Source organism: Macrotis lagotis, chromosome X, assembly GCF_037893015.1.
Source record: "Macrotis lagotis isolate mMagLag1 chromosome X, bilby.v1.9.chrom.fasta, whole genome shotgun sequence".
Taxonomy (NCBI): domain Eukaryota; kingdom Metazoa; phylum Chordata; class Mammalia; order Peramelemorphia; family Peramelidae; genus Macrotis; species Macrotis lagotis.
The window spans coordinates 649,149,736-649,172,810 of NC_133666.1; the positions used below are offsets into that span (position 1 = coordinate 649,149,736).

The following is a 23,075-nucleotide window of genomic DNA, read 5'->3' on the forward strand; positions in this document are numbered from 1 at the left end:
CTCACATCCAGGGCCATCTCTAGTTATCCTGATTCAAATCTGGCCATTGGACCCAGATGGCTTTGGAGGAGAAAATGAGGTTAGGGATTTAGCACAGCATCCCCTTACTCAACTCCAATTCATATGCTTGTCATGGCATCACCTTTTCGATGTCTTGGTCTTTTTAAAAGAATGAAGGATAAAAATCATCATCACATCACAAAAACTTGCTGTGTTTATTGTTTCTTTACCTTAAAAAAAAGATGCAGGAAAACAGTATCCTTTAAACGAGACTCTTCTTCTCTCAGTTTTCAGGACACCAGTCTTTCCTGATTCTTTCCCAACTATCTGACCTTTTCTTCTCTGTTTGTTTTCCTGTGGCTCTTCTGTTGGTAGGTTTGCCTGTCCCAGGTCTCATTCTGGTCCCTCTCAATCAGTTATAGTGATCTTTCTAAAGCACAGATCTGACTATGTTCCCCCCACAACTCAGGAATTAGTGGCTCCCTCTCAGCTCCAGGACCAAATACAAATATAAAGTCATCTGTTTGCCATCCAAAGCCTTTATAACTTACACTCTTACACATATCTATACTCCTTACATCTTTTTCTTTTTAGGTTTTTGCAAGGCAAATGGGGTTAAGTGGCTTGCCCAAGGCCACACAGCTAGGTAATTATTAAGTGTCTGAGACCGGATTTGAACCCAGGTACTCCTGACTCCAAGGCCGGTGCTTTATCCACTACGCCACATAGCCTCCCACTACTCCTTATATCTTACACCTCTCTCCTCCAGCTAGGTTACACAGTACTGACATGAGTCATAAAGAGTTCAAATCTGGCTTCAGTCACTAGTTGTTTGACTCTTATAATGTCATTTGATCTCAGTCTTCTTCAGTTTCCACAGCTGTAAAATGGACATAATCATAATACTTCCTCCAAGGATGATTGTGAGGGTCGAATGAGATATAGCATAGTAACTGATAGACAGTGATTCATAAATGTTTATTGACTGACTATATAAGATCCTATGCAGTTCATGTTAAGATAATTTATGACTCATGGATTCAATATTTATATTAATAAATAAAAGGAATTCTTGACCTGGGGTCAGTGGATAGATGTCAAGGGGTCCATGAATTTGAATAGAAAAAAATTACATCTTCATTTTCACTAACCTCTAACTGAAATTTAGCATTTCTTTGAATTATTTAAAAATATTACTCTGAAAATGAATCCTTTTTTTTAAAATCAAACTTTCAAAGAGGTCTGTGACACAGGAAAGGTGAAGAACCCTTGCCTTAGAAAAGAGACCATAGGTTCATTTTATGTGAAAGAACATGTAAAGCATATGTAAATTTTAATGTGTTCTATAAATGCTTTCTGTTTTTACTATGGTGCCTGGTCTAGCATGAAAGAAAATAGCTTTATTTAAAAGTACTAGAAACAATAAAAAAAAATTCCAAATTGATTGTTAATTTATTGCTGATTGTTTCCATCATGATAGAATTAACCTATTCATTTATTGCTTATTTATATGTTTATCTTGATTTCTATATAAAACATCAACATTAAAATAGGAAAAAAAATAAAAGATTCCTAGATTTAGACCACAGAAATAACATTTAAAATCCTCTATTAGGGGGTGGCTAGGTGGCGCAGTGGATAGAGCACAGACCCTAGAGTCAAGAGTACCTGAGTTCAAATCCAGCCCCAGACACTTAATAATGTGTGACCTTGGGCAAGCCACTTAACCCCATTGCCTTGCAAAAACCTAAAAAAAATTACAATAAAATAAAATCCTCTACTTTCAGTATAAAGGGATAAAATAAGGCATATATTCCCCAAAAATGATCAGAAAAGGAAATTGGGACTGGTCATGGAGTAAGAATCAGTAAGAATGCTCCATAGACATATCATGAAATATTGAAAGATTTGCAGGATAGATTTGTATAAAGGTTTCAGGCTTCTCTAGAGCTGGAAAGGGCCTTAGAGGTCATTTAAGCTGACAACCTCACTTGACACATGGGGAAACTGCAACTCCACTTTTCACCAGCTCTGCCAGGGTCCTCTCAGTCATCTGTGATTAGCTCAGGTGATCCTAGCCCTAGAAAGGGCTATATATCATTGATAACTAAAATAAATTGTGCAGAGAGATTATTTTTGTTCAACAGACTTTTTTCACTTGAGAAACAATGCCATCATGAAGGAAAGTCTTCCCCACCCACCCAGAGGTTAACTTTTCTACTATTAGTATGAACCACACCAGTCTCTTTAATTTTGAGGTTTAAAATCAAGTCAACAACCATTAACTATCTACTGTTTACTGGTATCTATGTTAACTACAAGGAATTCAAAGTAAGACAAAAAACAGCTCCTGCTTTTTAAAAGTTCACAAACTAATGAGGGAGATGATATGAAAACAACTATGTATAAAAAGATATATACGGGATAAATTGGAGATGATCATAACAGGAAGGCGTTAGCTTTTCCTAATTTCTTCCCAACTTCTTGTGACATCCTTTCCTAATTACCTTGCATTTAACTACTTTGTATTTGTATTTATTCATTTTTATATACATAGATATATAAATGTATATTATCTATATTTACATATGTTCATGCCTTCCCCATTAGAATTTATCCTTCTTGAGGAAAGATTATTTTATTATTTTATTTTATTCTTTGTACTTGTATACACGGTGTCTGCCACATGGTATATTTCTAAATACTGGGTGTTTGATTTCTTGATTCCATTTGGAAGATAATATGAAAGTTTTTAAACTTCTCTTGGTCTTAATTTACTCTCATTCAAAATAGAATGAAAAATGGAATCAGCATGATGTAGTGGAAGGCCCATTCAATTGGGCTTAGAAGGCCCCTGGTCCATTTGACCCTCCCGCTCTAATTTAGACAGTCAATCAATAACCCTCTCTTGGTCTTCATTTCTCTATCCCTAAAAATGAATCTAACACTGCTCCAATTCCTAACCCTGCAAGACCTTGACAGGCAAAGTAATTTGTAAACTTCAAAGTGCCACAAAATGTTCAGATTCCAAATCCTACCCACTATCTCTGAGGGTTCTCTGGGGCTATGTCCAATGCTCTTTTCCATTCTCTCTCTCTCTGGACTATTTCAGGGTGTTTCCATGAACTCTCCTGGATTGAGTTATGTCCAAGCTGACGATGAGCAAATCTGCTTACACATCTCCAAACTCTTTCCTGACCACATTTCTAACTGCTTTTCAGCTCAAACTGTTTGTTCTGTTGATATGTGTAAAATGTAATTCATCGTCTTTCCCCCAAACCCACCTCCCTTCCAAACTTCCCTATTCCTGTGGAGGTTATCATCATCCTCTCAGTCCCCTAGGCTCACAATGTAAGTGTCATCCTCCAACTTCTCATTCTCAATCCTCCATATGCAATGTGTTGCCAAGACCTATCAATTTTACTTTTTACAAAATCTCTTGAATACATTCCCTTCTGTCCTCTGACTATCTCTCTGATGAAGGCCCTCATCACTTCATTCCTGGACTGTTGAAGTGGCCTACCGGTGGGGTAGCCTTCCTCTTCTCACCCAATTTCAACCTGTCTTCCCCTCAGCTGTCAGTGGCTTTCCTAAAGTACAAATCTTACCATGTTACTCCCTACTAAAGTAACTACCCATCAAATACTCCAGGATCAAATATAAAACCCTCTGTTTAGCATTTAAGGCCCTTCAGCCTCCCTCCCCACATATCCCTTTCTGGTCTTCTTGTACCTTAAACCCTCTCTAATCTTGCCCATCCCCACTCTGTTCAGTGACATTGGGCTCTTTGCTGGCCACTATCTTCCAGATCTGGGGCATTTTCTCTTATCCCCCCCACCACCACCATGCTTGGGATGGTCTCCCTCATCTCCTTCTCCTCCTTCTCTGGCTTCCTTCAAGTCTCAAATGAAATGCGATCTTCTTCAGCAGCTTTTCCTAGTCCCTCTTAATTTCAGTGCCTTCCCTCCATTAATTATTTCCTAGTTATTCTTCATATAATTTATTTGTATATAATTGTTTATGGGATGTCTCCTCTATTAGATTGTGAGCTTCTTGAGGGCAGGGCTTGTCTTTTGCCTTTCCTTGTAATCTCCATGCTTAGCACAGTGCCTGGTCCATAACAGAAGCCCAATAAATTTTTATTGACTAACATTGGAAAGAGACTAGACCTGGTTTCAGGAAAGCCTGAGTTCAAATCCTGTGTAATCCCAACTAAGTGACTTAACCCCATCCAGCCTTCATCTTCAAAATATACGATAATAATAATAGTATTTTCGTCCCGATGATGTTGTGAGGATCGAATGAGGGACAAGTGTAAAGTGTGAAGTATTTTGCAAATTTTAAAACACCATATAAATGCTAGTTATAATTTAGCAGCAGCTACTCCTAAAGCTATCTGCTAAGGAGGGGGGTGAGGGCCGGAGAGCAGTAGTGCCCCAAGGACTCGTGAAGTACTAAAATGTAAGTGCTCACCAGTGACTTCTTGGTTTTGTGTTTATGGTTAGAAAAGGTATATAAACCTGTAACTGAGTGTGTTTTTGTATTTCAGGTGTATTGGTTTGCTACTAAAGATAGGCAACTGGAGTGCATGCATAGAGGGAAAGATACAGTAAGTTACTCATGTTGTAAAAACTGAAGCTAGGGGCGGCTGGGTGGCGTAGTGGATCAGGAGGACCTGGGTTCAAATCCGGTCTCAGACACTTAATAATTACCTAGCCGTGTGGCCTTGGGCAAGCCACTTAACCCTGGTTTGCCTTGCAAAAACCTAAAAAAAAAACCCAACAAAACAACAAAAAACTGAAGCTAGTTATTTTCATGCTGACCAAGCTTTTAAACTAGTTTAAAAATCTACTTTAACTTATAAAAGTATTTTTATTAGTACAGGTGTCTAAAACTGTTCCCCTCTTTCACACTAATCGTTTTCCTCTGAATTTTCAGAAATATGCCCTTATTCACTTAATCCACACTTTATTGTGGTGTAGAATACTGTGCTCGATAGTATACTAATATTCGTTTTTAAAACTCTTTTTCTTCTCTGCTTTTGCTCACTTTCTAATATCTGGAATGCCCTTTGCTCTCTTCTCCTCTATGATTTTCCAAATCCTGCCCTCCCTTCCATACTCAAGATCTTGAATTTCTTATCCATGGAGCTTTTCCAGCTATCTCCAGCCCACAGTAATCCCTCACTTCTCTAAACTGTGGGATGTGATAATGTGGAAAGAGTGTTGAAGTAAGGAGCCAAGAATCTAGTCCAGGCCAAACCTCTAGTTCGTGAGTGTCCAACCTTTTAGATCTTCTGGGCTGCAGCACCTGACAAAAACTTGTCGAGGGCAATATATAGAATTTAATATTTATTTATGCCTACACTGTAACCCATATTACCACTGAGTATAATGTTAAAATGTAATAAAGTTATAATAAAATATAATATATAAATGAATATAGAAGTATAATAATAATGATAAGTGTAATAATAAAACATTTACTTTTTAAACAAAAAAAAAGAATATACCATTTTTAATGTCGCCACTGAGATTATTTTTCTTTTCTTTTTTTTAAGCAAGGCAATGGGATTAAGTGACTTTGCCCAAGGTCACACAGCTAGGTAATTATTATGTATCTGAGACCGGATTTGAATTCAGGTCCTCCTGAGTCCAGGGCCAGTACTCTATCCACTGTACTACCTAGCCACCCCCTTGAGCTTGCTTTTTCAATACCAATGCATCTATATCTGATTTAATAGAGATGTAGTAATGTAAAGAAAGTATATTTCAAGATGCTCATCTGAAATTTTTGTTTTATTTTTCTTTTTTATATGCTTCACATGGGAAAAAATTTGCTTTCAAATATAGGTACTCCCCAAAAGAGACATCATGAGTAGAGTGTGTTTGTGAAATGTTAAATATTTTTTTCTCTAGGCAGGTACAACTTATAAAAGTCCAATAAAAATACTCGAATAAATTTTTCTTTAAGTTGCATATCTGATGCAATTCTATATAGTCTGTTGGCAAGTTTCTAGGAACATGTTAATGTCAAGTGAGAATGGAATAGCAAATATTTTAAAATTGCAGTTGGTGTTTTCTAAAATCTTGAAAGCTATTCTCAAAATCCTGTGCCAAAATAGTAATTAATGTTGCATATAATACAGTTGTCTGTTGCAAATACAATGAGTCATATAACGTTTTAAAATAAAAATCCTAATTTCTATATGCATATATTTTGTAAAAAAAAAATTGTATGACACTGTACAATGTTAGGTGAAAAAGTCAAACCATGTTAGTTAAGAGTTAAGCTGGACTATGATGTTGCAGCATTGGCACATGTGCTCACTTTTTCCTTCATTTTCTAGTTACAACCAACATGGGCTGCATGAATAGGCTTTGAGGGCCTCTTGTGGCCCACTGGTTACAGGTTGGACACACTTGCTCTAGGTAGTTGTGAGACCTTGAGCAACTGACTTAACCTCTCTGGACTTTACTTTTATCTTCTTTAAATTGAGGGGACAGGGCTTTATTATACTTGAGATTCCTTCCAGCTCAGACACCCTCTCATTCTAGATTGCCTTGGGTTTCTAGTTCTATTGTCTCAATTAGCTAATAATTTTGACACTTACTTAACACAGTGCTAGACTTGGAGGTAGGATGGCCTAGGTTCAAACCCTGCCTCTAACACTCTGTGGTCATGGGCCAATCATTCCAATCCTTCTGCCACTCCTTGTAAGCAGCAGCAGTATTGTCCTATAGAGCCTATCCCCAAAGGCTGTTGTCACCCAAAAGTGTGAATTTGTATAAAATATTTTACAAAAGTCAGATTGCCTTCCATATAATAACTGTAGTTATCACATGCTTCTTTACTTTAGGTTTTTGGATATTTGTGAGCATTGACTTTGGAGTTAGAGGCACCATAATAAGTCACGTAATTTCTACAGTAGATAGCTTTCAAGAATCACTCTGGTGGCACAGTGGATAGAGCACCGGCCCTGGAGTCAGGAGGACCTGAGTTCGAATCCGGTCTCAGACACTTAATAATTACCTAGCCATGTGGCCTTGGGCAAGCCACTTAACCCCATTGCCTTGCAAGAATTTTTTTTTTTTAAAAGCCACTCTGTCTGAAAAATATGTCACCTGATAGTCACTCTAGAACAAATCTTTGCAAACTTAACTCAATGGTCCTATAGACAACTATAAACCCACCTCTGCCTTTCCAGTTTGTTGTGACTGAGACCTTGCTAGAGTTTGTCTTTAAGAAACTCCAAAACATTTAGGACTTCATCTCTGTTACAAAGCAAATTCCTTAAGGACAAAAACTCTGCTACCCCATTGTGTTCTCCAGAGTATCGGTATACTGGGTGTATTCAGTTCGTAATGATTTCATTTGTTCTTAGCAAGTATAATTCTACAACTGAGAACACATAAAAACATCTGCACTTAGCTCTATGGCTTACCAGTTGAAATGAGTGAGTTCATAAGGAGGTTAAATCCTCATTGGTGAGATGACTGTAAACCACACTATGAGAATTGGTTGAATAAACTAGAAATGATCATCCTAGAGACTAAAAACCATTTGAAAGTCTGTTTTTGGAAAGAAAGATTGAATTTACTCAGTTTGGCACCAGACAACAGAATAGAAATGATTGTAAGGAAGTTGTGTAGAAGCAGATTTTAATTTAATGAAATAAAAAATTTCCTTCACTTGGAGAACTTTTCAAAAGTAGAAGGGGATGTCTCAGTGAGCTTTCCATAACTGTCAATATGCAAAAATCTAGAGCTGAAAAGCATCTTAGGAATTATGTGATCCATTGCTCTTGTTTTGGAGATGAAAAAATAGACCTGTAGATTGGAAGTGATTTGTCCAAGGCCACACAGTAGCACAGCTTTGATTCAGATTCAGGGCCTCTAACTCCAAAGTCAATGATCTTTCCACATGGACAACCCCTTGTTTGAGATGTTATCAGAAAGATTCCAATTCCTTTCTAGAACTTGATTCTATGACTTTATAAGACTTTATATATTTGTTTTTCCCTCACTGTTTTAGATACAATGTCGAAATTATATCCTTCTCCTCCACAAGATAAATGGAACGACTTTTTATGTTTGTGGGACAAATGCATTTCATCCCACTTGTGACTCCATGGTGAGCATTTGGATGGGCAAACGGTTCGTTGCTTGATTAAGCTTTAGAGAGTGTTCCTGTGGCTCATGATTTTCTGCAATTACAAAATCAATGCATTATCTTTGTTTCAATCTTCACACTTAGTGTCCCTTAGCTTATCATTCTATCTTATCAAAAAACACTCCCCTGGCTTCACTATATCTGTCCCTGCTACTGCCATTATCGCTGATACCTAGACTAGAAGTCTTGATCTTCCTTGGTTCTTCCCAATCTCACATATCCTTATACTTACGAAGGCCAATTCAGTGTTCTAGCATTCTCTTAGTTCAGTCCCTTTTATTCCTATTACCTCAAACTCATATAACTGCAGTATAATCCTTCTAGGTAGTTTCCATGCCTCCAGGTTCTCTTTCCTCCGGGCCAGCTAATTCTACAAATTTAGCAAATAGGGGCAGTTAGGTGGTGTAGTGGATAGAGCACTGGCCCTGGAGTCAGAAGGGACCTGAATTCAAATCCTACCTCAGACATGTAATAATTACCTAGCTGTGTGACCTTGGACAAGTCATTTAACTATATTACCTTAAACAAAATTAAAAAAAAACAAATTTAGCAAATACATGAGAACTCAGTGTTTTGTCCTGGTGCTAAAGGAGATTAAAAGCCTTTATGTTCATTTTTAGCCCAGGGGGACATAATACACAATCTTCAGTGACTTCCTGTTTCTTTTCAATGACTTTTTCTCTAAAATTAAATGCAGAGTCCTGGTTTTTTAATCCTTTTCAATCTGATTCACCACCTTTCCAGCCTCATTTCATATTATATCCCTTTACACACTATTTCAGTAAAAGTGAATTATCATTTCCTGTATATAGCATTCCATCTCCTGCCTCCATGCCTTTGTACACTCATGTCTAGAATGTACTCCCTCTTCAACTTCACCTCGACTAACTAACTTTCTAGACAGTTTGGGTGCCATCTGAGACACTGAGGACATTCTTGGGGCCAGAAAGCATAAACCATGTTTGGTGAGTAATCAAAGTTTGTTGTAGTGTGGTCCATTGGCTTGGAGCCTAGATTATATGGAAGGCAGACATCATAGAAGGCCAAAAAGGTGGGGAGCAGCCCATTGTGCAGCGCTTTGGAGTTTGTGCAGCTAAGGAGTTGGAAGTTTGTTTAGTAGGCAGTATGAAGTTATCAGCCATTTAATCAACAGTTATTTATTGAACTCTATGTATCTGCTAAGTAAGTGCTATGGAATCTACTCTACACCCTAGGGCCTAGCTTTTACAGAGCATGAAACAATTCCTTCAGACAAGGAACTTGTAAAAAGATGGCAGAGACATATATTAATTGAAAATGAATAAATACAATTCCATAAAAAATACAAGGTATGAAGGGAGGGCACCAGCAGTTGAGGAGATCAGGAAAGGCTTCATGAAGAAACAGGACTGGAACTGCATCTTGAAGAGGAGATCTCTAAGGAGGGAGGGCATTCCAGGAAGGACACAGACTGCCCAGGTGAGGAACACAGGGAAGTCCAATGTGGCTGGAACTTTCTATAGTATCACTAAGAAATGTTGGAACCAGGTTATAACAATCTTTAAAAACTAAACAAAGGAGTTTAGATTTGATCCTCAAAGCAGTTGGAAAGCCACTGGAGTTGAGTATGGAAGTGATTTGACCAGATTTCAAGGCTTCAGTGTGTAACTGACTGAAGCAGGAAGATCCTTGAAGTGGGATGCTGCAAGAGTCTGGGTGAGAGGCTAGGAGGGCCCAAACCAAGGGTACCAAGAAGGGGTCAGGCTCCAGAAATAGTGTGGAAGTAGAAATAGTAAGATCTGGCAACAAGAGAATTTTTGTCCACGTCAGAATGACTTCTGTTACCTGCAGCATCTAGTTCAGGGTCCTTGATTTTCAGGCTTCATCATATCTCATCCAAACAGCCATGGAAGACTACAAACCATCACACAGGCTCCTTCCTTCCTTTGCTATCCTTTCATAATGTTCTCCCTCCATGCAAAATCTACCCTGGACAAAGCCAGCTGAAGTCCCCTCTCTGAGGTGCTTCCTTTCTTCCCGTTGCTCTCTTCTTTGGCGCTTTCCACACCCCTCGCCCCACTCTCAGCCTCTTCTTGCCCTCTGCAGGTGTATGTCTTGGCTTTACACTGGAGCCTCCACTACTCTTTGCCTGTCTGGAGACTCTTCCCTCTCCTCTGGATGCAGCTCCAGCTTCCCTTCCATGTATTGAACCCTCAGGGGTTTATTTGTTATCTGCTCTTTAGGTTTTTCTTTTATGTATTTGTCAGTGTAGTCCTGACCCTATTAGAAAGAATGCAAGCTCCTTGAGAATAGAGTGTTTCATTTTTCTACTTGTATCCAGGCCCCCAGTTTTTAGCATGGGTGTTTAATAAATGTTTGTGGGTTGGGCAGCTTTCCGCAGCTAAATTTTTAGCTCCTTTAGGGCCAGGACCTGATGTTTTCATTGTATCTCTTCCTCCTCAAGACACATTGGAGTATTCAGCACACCAGGTTGAACTCCATAATCTAAACCTAGGATCCCACTGTGCAGAGCTCTGCAGCCTGCTTTGATTATCCTTGTGACTTTAGGCAAATCTAAGCCTTTTGAGGACCTCAGTTTTTTCATCTATATAAGGTCAGGGTAGAAAAAAAAAATTTGCTCTAAAGTCCTTTACTGTCCTAACTCTTAACCTTCTTGAGCCTTGATGACTGTCCTTGCACCACTCCTCCCCAAAGATATCAGAACCAAAGGAGCATGGATGGGAGGGGGATTCTTTGCCTGTAAAGCTCTGTGGATGGATCAGTTGTATTTCATACAGTGCCATAGTCCATTTCTGATGTTTAACCCAGGTTATCAGCAATACAGAAATGCATCTAGAGGGCAACAACAAGGAAAGCAGAGGGAAATGTCCATTTGATCCTACCCTCAAGTATAGCTCCGTGTTTGTTGGTATGTTTTCTTATTGTTACTGTCCCCCAAACCAGACTCTACAGACTTAAATTTTTAAGGAAGAGTGGGGCAGCCAGCTGGTACAGTGGATAAGCTTAGAAGAGTTGGGATTAACTTTGGCAGAGAGCAGGCTCAAACAAGTAACACCATGCTCATCCGGTTAATCACAAGTCTCTAAGGTGTATCAAATCCAGATAGGACTGATAATTAATGGCCAGCTCAGGTTTCTTCTCTGTTATGTGGTTTTATCATAGTTTAGACTTGAAATCTCCAAAGATTTGCATAAAATGGTCAGATTTTTAAATGAATTATATGAAGCATTTAGGATATATTGCAGCCTACTCACTTTTGTAGAATTTCTGAGTTCTAAATGGTTAAATCTCAGTCAGGTCTCATGTCTATTAAGCTCCTCCTAAAGTTTTAGCCCTGCTCTTTCTCCACCCTGCCCCCCAGAAGGTCATATTATTGACATAGCTTAGTAATTTTTAAAAATAATAATACCATCTCTAGACATTCCTTAAATGAATCTAACTCTGTTACTGTAAAGTTAATATGGTTTCTGAGAGTGAAAAAAGTTTCATAAGGGATGAGGAAATAGGAAATAAAAAACAGTGTTTGTGTTTGTGTGTGTGTGTGTGTGTGTGTGTGTGTGTGTGTGTGTGTGAGAGAGAGAGAGAGAGAGAGAGAGAGAGAGAGAGAGAGAGAGAAGAGGGTAAAGGGTAAAGGAAAGGAAGGGAGGATTATTAGTAGAAAGGAATCTAACTTTTTATTGCTAGATTAATAATTTACATTAGAATTTGATGCTTTTCTGTTACCTCTAGGATAGTTTTATGTGGAACATGATAGAACTCTTCCAGTATTGAAGGATAATCACATGGAAGACAGATTAGATTTACTTTGTTCAGAGTCAGAGAATAATTGAGTGGGCGAGGAGTTATGTGTGTGGGTAAAGTGGGAGGGGAATTATAGGAAGACAAATTTTGGTATTACATAATGAAAAATTTCAAACATTCAGAAGTGTCCAAAAATTAAAATGTCTACCTCGGCAGAAAATAATTTACCCGTCTTTGGAGAACTCCAGGAAGACACTGAAGGACCACAGTTCAGAGATGTGTTGAAGGAATTCTTGTTTAGGTAGGGATTGAGCTAAATGACCTCAAAGGTCTTTTCTAAGTGCCAACTCTCTTTAATATAAGTCCAAATTCCTCATATTCCTAAATTTCATAGAAAACCATTCTACCTCTGGTATTCTATGTTCTTTAGATATTCCCATCTCTGACAATCCAAGCTCTATATTCTAAGTTTCCTTTTAGCGCTTACATTTTATGAAGCATATTTTAAGATCTTTCCTAATCTAATATATTATGACCTCTTTTCCTAGAATTTTCTCTACTGAATTAAGTTAATTTAGTTTTTGCTCTTCTCTTTCTTCACAGATGGTGCACTTTACTCAGCTACCTACAACAACTTTTTGGGTACTGAACCTATTATATTTCGGGGACTGAAAAATCATTTAAGGACAGAATTCAAAACATCTTGGTTGAATGGTAAAAGACATTTACTCAACTTTTTTCAGCACTTAAAGTAGTTCTCTCCATGGAAAAAAGAACTAAGGTCAAAATTCTAATCAGTTCAACATGTCTTTGTTTAAATCTTCAGTGCATCAATTATTTTTACTTACTATAAATTTTGGAATCTTATTTGTCCTAGGTTATTTTGAAGGTCCCTTCCAATTCTAGCTTCTTTGCTCACTGTACTCAAGTCCTCAGCTCTGAAATTTTGTGTTCTGTGTCTATAGGTTCTTCTTTTTTTTTTCTCCACTTTATGCTAAAGATTGTTTTGAAATCACCAAGCATTTATTAAGTCCTTACTATTTCCAGGCACTGGAAATTAGTCCCCAAGTTAAATGCTAGGGGATACGAGGAAAGGTGTAAATAGTCCCTGTTCTCGAAGAACTCACATTCTAATGAATTTGTCAATTTTATACAGCATAAATTGAATGTAATCTCAAAGAGAAGGTACTTGCATTGAAGCAAACCAGAAAAGGCCTCTTGCAGAAGGTGCAATTTGAAGTGAAACTTGAAAGAAGCCAGGAAGTAGATACAAGGAAAAGGAGCAAGAGAAACGACTCAGGAGATGGATCATCCTTTGTAAGAAATAGCAAGAAGACCATCATCATCACAGAAAGAGATGTAAGAAGACTAGGAGGGAAGAAAGGACCAATGTGGGGAGGGCTTTAAAAACCAAACAAGATTTAACATTTGATCATAAAAGGAATAGGAAATTATTGGCAGTTATGGAGTTTAGGGTGAGGCATAACATGATCAGACCTGGGACATTAGAAAGATCATTGGCAGCTGAAGAGAGGACAGACTAGGGTGGAGAGACTCTTAAGGAAACGAGTCAGAAACCTGCTACAACAGTCAGCAAAAGGTAATAAGAGCTTGCCATTGTGACAAACTGTGTCAGGAGAAAGAAGAGAACATTAAAAAAAAAGATATTCTTTGGTAAAAGCAAATATAATTGACAACACACTGGATATGAGATAGAAAGAGAGCTAGGTTTTAAGCTAAGGTGACTGAGAATGGTGATATCCAAATTGTAATAGTAAAATTTAGAAGAGGTGAAGGCTCTGGAAAAAGATAACAAGGGGAGGAGCCAAGATGGAAGAGCATAGGCAGCAATTCAGCTAACTATTCCAACATTCCCCTTCAAATAAATTTTTTTTAAGTTTTTGTAAGGCAATGGGGTTGTAACTTGCCTGAGGCCATATGGCTAGGTAATTATTAAGTGTCTGAGGCCGGATTTGAACTCAGGTATTCCTGACTCCAGGGCCGGTGCTCTATCCACTGTGCCACCTTAGCTGCCCTTCAAATAATTTTTAAAAGCACTTCAAATGGAATTCTGGAATGGCTGAGCCAACAAAAGTCGAGAGTGAGAAATTTTTCCTGCCCAGGACAGCTTAGGAAGTTGACAAGAAAGGCCTGGGACTTGAGGGTGGAGGTCAGAAAGAAATACCATCGCTGTAATACCAACAATAGGCCTTGGAGGCAGCTGTGATAGCAGCAGCGGCTTAAGGAGCTCTCAGTCTACATCAGTAAAAAGTTAGGAAACTGGGTAGAAAGAGATCCTAGGGACCCTTTGCTGGCACTGAGTGCAGGGATCAGTGGCATTGCTCTTACAGAGCACTGGGTCTCAGTTCCAAAGTGAAGAGTAGCATTAGTACTTACAGGATTACAGGAGCCCCTGTCACAGTTCCAGGGAAGAGAAAAGAGCTCATGGTCACTCATAAGAGAGCAGAGACCCTGGCATAAAGGAGCACTCTTCTTCCACCCTGGAACTATGAAGATGTGAGCTAGCATCTGTGGCTACTGGGGAACAAGGTCCTTGCCTGGGTAAGGAAGAAAACAGGCCAGGAGGGCAATGACCACTTCTTTTATTGGATCATACTATAACAAAAGAACTAAAAGCATATAGACTCCCAGAACTAACTCTGGAAACAGCAGCACAAAAAAACCTGAAACTTGGGACAGTACCATCTTCACCCTAACCACAAAGCCCAATTTTAACATAAAATTAAAAGAAAAAGGCTGGGAAAATGGGCAAACAATAAATAATCTGATCATAAAAAGTTCTTGTGGTGACAGGGAAGATCAAGACTCAAAGTCAAAAGAAAAAGATGTCAAAACAACTACAAATAAAGTCTCAAAGATAAACTGTGAATTGGCCCCAAAGCCAACAAGAATTCCTGGAAGAGCACAAAAAGGATCTTAAAAATCAAATAAGAGAAGCAAAATAAAATTGTGAAAAGAAGTAAGTGATACAAGAAAATTATTAAAAGAAAGTCAACAGCTTGGTAAAAGAGACAAAAATGCTTAAACAACAACTTAAAAAACAGAATTATTGCAAGCAGTCAGAAAGAAACAATTCAAGTATAGTGGAGCCACAGTCAGGATAAACTAGATTCAGCAGTTTCTACATGAAAGGATCTAGGGTTTGAAATATGAAGACAAAAGAGCTTGAATTACAACAAAGAATCAACTACCTAGCAAAATTGAGCATACTCTTTCAGGGGAAAAGATGGAATTTAATGAAATAAGGATATTTCAAACTTTTCTGATTCAAAAAACTGCTGAACAGAAAATTTGACTTTCAAATACAAGATTCAAGAGAAGCATAAAAAGATAAACAGGAAATAAAAATCATAAGGAACTTATAAAGATGTTGAACAGTTTATATTCCTGCATAGGAAGATGTTACTGGTAACTCATATGAACTTTCTTACATTAAGACAGTTAGGAGGTATTATATAAACAGAGGGCACAGGTATGAGTTGATATGATGTGGTTATATCTTTAAAAAATTAAGGAATGAGAGAGGAATGTACTAGGAGAAAGGAAGAGGTAGAATGGGGTAAAATATCTCATATAAAAAAGATAAAAAGGTTTTATAGTGAAGGGGAAGAAGGAGGAAGTGAGCAGGAGGGAGTGAACTTTATTCTTATTATATTTGGCTCAAAGAGTATATAATTACACACTCTCAATTGGGTAGAGAAATCATATCCTACAGGATAATAGGAGGGAAAGAGGACTGAGAGGGATGATGGAGGGAAGTGAAGACTGTGGAAAGAGGTAGTCAGAAGCAAAATATTTTTGAGGAGGGACAGGGTGAAAGGAAAAAGAGAGAATAGAATAAATGGGGACAGAGGGAATAGCATGGAAGGAAATACAGTTAGCAATAGTAACTGAAAAAAAATTTGAAGTAAGTTTTTTCTGATAAAGACCTCATTTCTCAAATAAATAGAGAACTGAGTCAAATTTATAAAAAAGAGCCATTCTCCAATTTATAAATGATTAAAATATATGAACAGTTTTCAAATGAACTTATCAGTGCAGATTATCCATAGCCACAAAAATATTTTAACTCACTATTGATTGAAGAAAGGCAAATTAGAACAATTGCCTTATACCTATTGGATTGGCTAAATGGTAGAAAAAGGAAATGACACATGTTGGAGGTAATGTAGGGAAAATGAAATTCTAATGCACTATTGGTGAAGTTGTTAACTGATTTGACCATTGTTTAAACCAATTTGGAATTGTGTCCAAATGGCTATAAAACCATACTTAACCTTTGACTTAGCAATACTATTTCTAGGTCTATATTCCAAAAGAGATGAAAAACAAAAAAATTATATATTTACAAGTATATTTGTAGTAATAATTTTTTTCTGATGGCAAAGCACTGGAAATTGAGGGGATGATCATTAGATGGGGATTGACTAAGCAAATTCTAGTGTGTAATTATTATGGAATATTACTTCATTACAAGAAATGATAAGCAAAGGGGTAGCTAGGTGGCACAGTGGATAGAGCACTGGCCTTGGAGTCAGGAGTACCTGAGTTCAAATCCAGCCTCAGACACTTAATAATTACCTAGCCGTGTGGCCTTGGGCAAGCCACTTAACCCCATTGCCTTGCAAAAAAACTAAAAAAAGAAAAAAAAGAAAGAAATGATAAGCAGGATACTCCCAGAAAAACCTGGAAAAACTTACATGAGTTGTTACAAAATGAAATGTACTGAGTACAAAGTAATAACAATATTGTAGGATGATCAGCTATGAATGATTTCACTTTTCTCAGCAATACAATAATCCAAGACAACCTTGAAGGACCTATGCTGAAGCATGCCATTCATCCTTAGAGAACAAGCTGGTTGTTGGTTGGTTGGTTCTTGTCCTTCATTTTTTAAAGAAGAGCAAGATGATAGCACTATGTTAGAGACCATCCTCCAGGTAAAGGATTAGTCTATTAAGGAGGACTCTGGGAAGAATCTTTCCAACAAAAACTAAGAGAGAAACAGCCCTGTGAATGTTACAGGACAATCTATTCCCTTTACCTTTATAGAGATGGACAATGGAGTCACCCTTGAAATTCTTGAGGGATAACCTCTTCATGTCATATATATATATATATATATATATATATATATATATATATATATATATATATATATATATATAATGTGTGTGTGTGTGTGTGTGTGTAACTGGAAAATTTCAGTGAGTTTTTGGATGAGCAATGGACTCCCCACCCTATAGATTTCAGGTGGAATAAAATCAGTGTCAGGTGCTGTGCCACATGAACGGAGCCTAATGGCATTCAAAACCTCTTCTTCAGTTGGAACTTCAACTAGCTGATTGACTTCTACTTGAGGTAAACTATCAATGGCTTCTGCATTGATTGATGATGGTCTGTTGAGAATACTCTGACCAAAAATAAATAGCACTCCCCCCCTAAAAAAAAGAACTCTATCGAAGTGTTGAGCCCATCTCTCTAGGATCATGTTCCTGTCACTAATCAAGGTGACAACATCGTCACTAAGTGGTTGAGATGCACTTTATATCCTTGGCTCATAAATAACCTTCAGGACATCATAGAAGTACTTTGGTTTGTTACCATCCACATAAAACTGATTTTCATCTGTCTTCTTACTGAACCAAGAATCCTGAATCTCTCTAAGTTTCATTTGTACTTTATTTTTGATGGAATTAAATGCTGCCTTCTTAGAAATGGATGAACTATCCTGCTGGCAAACCCTGTGGAGTTCTAATTTTTAATACAGCATCTTCTGTATTTCCATATAATTTTCATCAACTCAGTTTTGATGTTTGCAAGTATTCTGACCCAGATGAACAAATGCAGTGCTGTACACTAACTTTCTCTGAAAACTGCTCACTCTTTTCCGCTCTTATTGTTGCCAATTGTGTGTTGGTTCACCTTTCCCTCCAAGTCAGCAAAAAACTCTTCCTGATCAGAGAAGCACTCTAATCTCTTGGCATTAATTCTTCGTAGTCATTATGCCACTTTGGTTGAATGTGGATATTTAGCTTGGAGGGATGAACCTGTGATTGGTCCAGCATTCTGCACTTCACATTGTCTTTGTCACTCTCATATCCTGTCTGTCTCTTCTCCTTACAATCACATAGTCTGTTAGATGCCAATGTTTGCTACAAGGGTACATCCAGGAAGTTTTTTTATGTTTAGATAAAGGGAAGACAGTGTTCATGATAAGAAGGCCATTGTAGTAAGTGACCATTGCTGTTGCTGTTCCAACCCCATTCCTCTCAAGGACTTCCTGGTAGTCTGAGTCGATTCTCACATTAAAATCACCCAGAATTATAAGCTTGTCCTCTTTTGATATATTGATAAGGTCTCCAGATTTTCATAAAATTGTTCTTTGACCTCATCAGGATTCATCATGGTGGGAGCACTAGTATTGATGATGGTGGCATGGCATTTCCCTGCAAGTGGCAATTGCATTGTTGTGAACATGTCATTCACTCCTTTTGGCAGGCATATAAGCTTGTTGATGAGATTAGTTTTAGTTACAGAACCTACCCCAGCTTCATGGTGCTACCCTTTATTGCAGCTACCCATCTCTGACTTCAGTAAACTGACTTTCATTTGCCAGTCTTGTTTCACTTAGGACTGCCATTTGAATATGATACATGCTGAGTGCTTTTGAAACAACAGCTGTTCATCTTTCAGGTCTTTAGGAGTTTATGTTGTCTATGAGTGTGCACACATTCCATGCACCTATGGTGAGTGGAATCATCTTTAAAGAAGTTTTTTGGTAATTTTTTTTAGGCAACAGGGTAGCCTTGCTGGTTACAGTACTCAGGCCATGGTTTTGTAAGTAGGCAATTTTTAGAACACCTCTTCTAGTGCCTTCCTCTAGCCAGGAGGAGAACAGGGCAATCTTTAAAAGGCTGCTCAGACATCCAAAGGGTTGCTGAATCCCACTGCTGCTTCGAATGAGTTGACAATTCCATTGGCTGGGTCACCTGTGTGCAAGACTGTGACTACAGCTGCCAGTGTGTTTGTACTCAGGTGACTCTGGAGGAGAAAGTGAGGCTGCTGACTTAGACAGCACTCCCTCACTCTAATCCAATTCACTTGCTTGTCATGGCATCACCTCCCAGATGTCATGGTCGTCTTCAAGAATGAAGGACAAGGAGCAGCTAGGTGGCATGGTAGATGGAGCACCGGCTCTGGAGTCAGGAGTACCTGAGTTCAAATTCAGCCTCAAACACTTAATATTTTTATTATCTAGCTGTGTGGCCTTGGGCAAGCCACTTAACCCTATTGCCTTGCAAAATCCTAAAAAAAAAAAATGAAGGACAAACATCATCGTCATCATGTGTCATCTTCTGAAATCTTCAATTACTTAATTAGGGCATAAAAAACCTTTTAACAAATGCAGAAAAGTAGAAATGCATCCTTTTCAGACTATAATGCAATAAAAATTAGATTCAATAAAGTGATATAGAAAGGTTATAGACTAGAACCAATAAATAATCTCACTAAAGAGAATGGCAACATACTAAAGTTTGTGGGATACAATGAAAGCAGTACTTAGGGGGAAATTCTTATATCAATAAAAGAGAAAAAAGTAGATCAATGAATTGAGCATGTAATTTAAAAAGTCTAGAAATAGAACAAATTAAAAATCCTCAATTAAATGCCATATTGAAAATCTTGAAAGTCAAAAGAGAGATTAATAAAATTGAAAGTAAGGAAACCATAGAACTAATAATTACAATGATCTGGTTTTATGAAAGAACAATAAAATAGATAAACCATTATTTAATTTTATTTTTAAAAAAAGAAAATCAAATTACCAGTAATGAAATTGAAAAGAGCATATATATATCACCAATGAAGAGGAGATTAAGGCAATTGTTAGAAATTATTTTGCCCAATTATATGCCCATGAATCTACCACACTAAGTGATATGTATGAATATTTAAAAAATTATAAGTTACTGAGATTAATAGAAAAGGAAATAGAATACTTGAATAAGCTTTATTTTTAAATGTTATTTTATTTTTTCCAATTACATGCAAAGATATTTTTCAGCATTCATCTTTTTGTAAAGTTTTGAGTTCCACATTTTTCTACCTCCCTCCCTTCCCTCTCTCCATGAAAGCAAGTAATCTGATATAGGAACAACCCTTTAAGAAAAAGAATTTGAACAGGTCATAAATGGGCTCCCTAAGAGAAATTCCTCAAAACCAAATGGATTCACAAGTGAATTCTACCAAACATTTAAAGAAAAATAATTCTAATTCTATAGTTGGAAAAATAGAAAGAGTTCTACCAAATTCCTTTTTTGATATAAATAGGATGCTGATACCTAAACCATAAAGAGCCAAAATGGAGAAAGAAAATTATAGAGCAATATTTCTAATGAATTTTGATGCAAAATTTTTAACTAAAATATAAGCAAGGAGATTATCAAATGATACATTATGGCCACATGGGATTTATACCAGAAATATAGGGCTGGTTCAATTTTTAGTAAAACTATTAGCATAATTGACCATGACAATAATAAAAACTACCAGAACCAATATGATTATCTCAATAGATATTATAAAAAGCTTTTGACAAAATACAACACTCATTTCTATTTTAAAAAACCATAGGAATAAAATAAAAAGCATAGGAATAAAGGGAGCTTTACTTAAGTAGGATCTATTTAAAACCATTGGCAGGCATTATTTGTAATGGGGACAAACTGGAATCTAGCCTTTCCATTAAAATCTGAGTTGAAATAAGGATGTCCATTATCACCACAGTTATTCAGCATTGTACTAGAAAAGCTAGCAAAAAGACAAGAAAAAAATTGAAGAAATTAGACAATGAGGAAGCAATTATCACTCTTTGCAGGTTATTTGATGGTATTAGAGAGTCCTAGAGAACTAACTGAAAAACTAATTGAAACAATTGACAACTTTAATAAAGTTATAGGGTACAAAACAAACTGACAAATCATTTCTATTATTGCTAATAAGGTTCAACAGAAGGAGATAGAGAAATTCCATTTTTAAAAATTTCAAATGATATAAAATACTTGAGAATTTACCTGCTAAGAAAGAAACTATATGAACATAATCCATAATAATAATAACACTTTTTTTGTTTTTGCAAGGTAATGGGGTAAAATGACTTTGCCCAAGATCACCCAGCTAGGTAATTATTATTAAGTATCTGAGGCCAGAACTGAACTCAAGTCTTCCTGACTGCAGGGTCGGTGCTCTATCCACTGAGCAACCTAGCTGCCTGATAACACTTTTAATACAATTATAGATCCAAACATTTGGGAAAATATTAATTGCTTAAGTAGATCAAACTAATAAAATAAAAAATGACAATTCTAACTCAATTAATTTACTTTTTTTGTGTCACACCAAACTGCCAAAAAATCTTAGAGCTAGAAAAAAATAACAATCTGCAAGAATAAGAGGTCACAAATATCAAGGGAATCAATAAAAAATGTGAAGGAAGGAAGGTGGCCTAACAAGACCAGATTTCAAACTGTATTTCAAAGTGCTAATTACCAAAACAGTTTGGTACTGGCTAATGATGCTGATTTTCATGAACTGATGTCGAGCGAAGTGAACAAAATCAGGAGAACATCATACATACTAACAGCAATATTGTGTGATCAACTATGATAAATCTTTTCAGCAATTCAGTGATCAAGGACAATCCTGAAAGACCTGTTATGGAAAATGTCATCCACATTCAGAGAAAAAACTAAGGAGTCTAAATACAGAGCAGAGCAGACTATGTTCACATTTTGAAATGTCTTTTATACTTTTTCTTCCTTTCTTATAGTTTTTTCTCCTTATTTCTGATTCCTCTCTCACAACATGACTCATGGAAATACGTTAAATCCAATTTACATGTATCACCTATATCAGATGGTCACTGCCATGCAGAGGAGGGAAGGAAGCAAGGGTGATAGAAAAATATGGAACTCAAAAGCTTACAAAAGAATTAATGTAGAGGGGACAGCTAGGTGGCGCAATGGATAAAGCACCGGCCCTGGAGTCAGGAGTACCTGGGTTCAAATCCAGTCTCAGACACTTAATAATTACCTAGCTGTGTGGCCTTGGCCAAGCCACTTAACCCCATTTGCCTTGCAAAAAAGAAAAAGAAAAACACCTCAAAAAAACTGAAAAATTAATGTAGAAAACTACCTTTTCATTTAATTGGAAAAAAATAAATTAAAAAATAAAACAGAACAAAACTATGTATACCCTCTGACCCAGCAATACCATTATTAAGTTTGGATCCCCAGTAGATCAAAGAAAAAGAAATATTTATAGCAACTCTTTTTGATGTAGCAAAGAATTGAAAGTTGAGAAGATGCCAATCGATTGAGGAATGAAGAAACTGTGGTATATGGTTGTAATAGAATACTATTAATGTGGGGGAGGGGTTTAAAAAAGCCTGGGAAGACTTATATGAACTAATGGAAATGAAATGAGATCACTATACACAACGACAGCAATATTGCATGATGTTCAACTGTGAATTATTTAGTTATTCTAAGCAATACAATGATCCAAGATAATTGCTTGCAATGGACTTGCAATGAAAAATACTATCCACTTCCAAAGAAAGAACTGATGGAGTCTAAATGCAGATTGAAGCATAATTTGTTCACTTTATTTTTCTTGGGTTTGGGAGGTGGTTTTTTTGCAACATGGGTAACATGGAAATGCAAATTTTATGTCATAATTGATATCACATTTCTTACCTTCACAAATGGGAGGGGGAGGGATGAGAAGGAGAGAATTTGAAAAAAATTAAGAATGTTATAAATCAATAAATAATCAATTTGTTTAAATGAGTTAAGTTTTAGAGGTACAGTTAAGATGTCTACAGGATATGCAGTTCAAGCTGCTCAATAAATAGCTGGAGATGTAAGACTGGAGATTAAGAGAGAGAGATTAGGGTTGGATAATTAGATTGAAAAATCATTAGCACAGATATGATAACTGCTCTTAGTTGAATCCATAGGAATTTCTGAGATCAAGTGAAATAGCATTGGACAAGAAGAGAATAGAGTCTCAACAGAACTTTGTGGAACATCTATAGTTGTTGGACAATATCTGGTTGAAAAGCCATAAGAGATTGA

The 23,075-nt window shown here is 37.0% G+C and overlaps 1 protein-coding gene across 5 annotated transcripts in view; it reads left to right on the forward strand.

The window, feature by feature from the left end:
- The window catches only part of LOC141501059 (semaphorin-4E-like), a 54,433-nt gene that overhangs the window by 14,698 nt on the left and 16,660 nt on the right, over positions 1-23,075 (forward strand). For all 5 annotated transcript variants that reach the window (XM_074204714.1, XM_074204715.1, XM_074204716.1 and 2 more), the window contains 4 exons: positions 4,550-4,609; positions 8,035-8,133; positions 10,981-11,080; positions 12,517-12,627. In XM_074204714.1, coding sequence (XP_074060815.1) covers positions 4,550-4,609; positions 8,035-8,133; positions 10,981-11,080; positions 12,517-12,627 — 370 coding nt within the window. The remainder of the gene's footprint in view (positions 1-4,549; positions 4,610-8,034; positions 8,134-10,980; positions 11,081-12,516; positions 12,628-23,075) is intronic.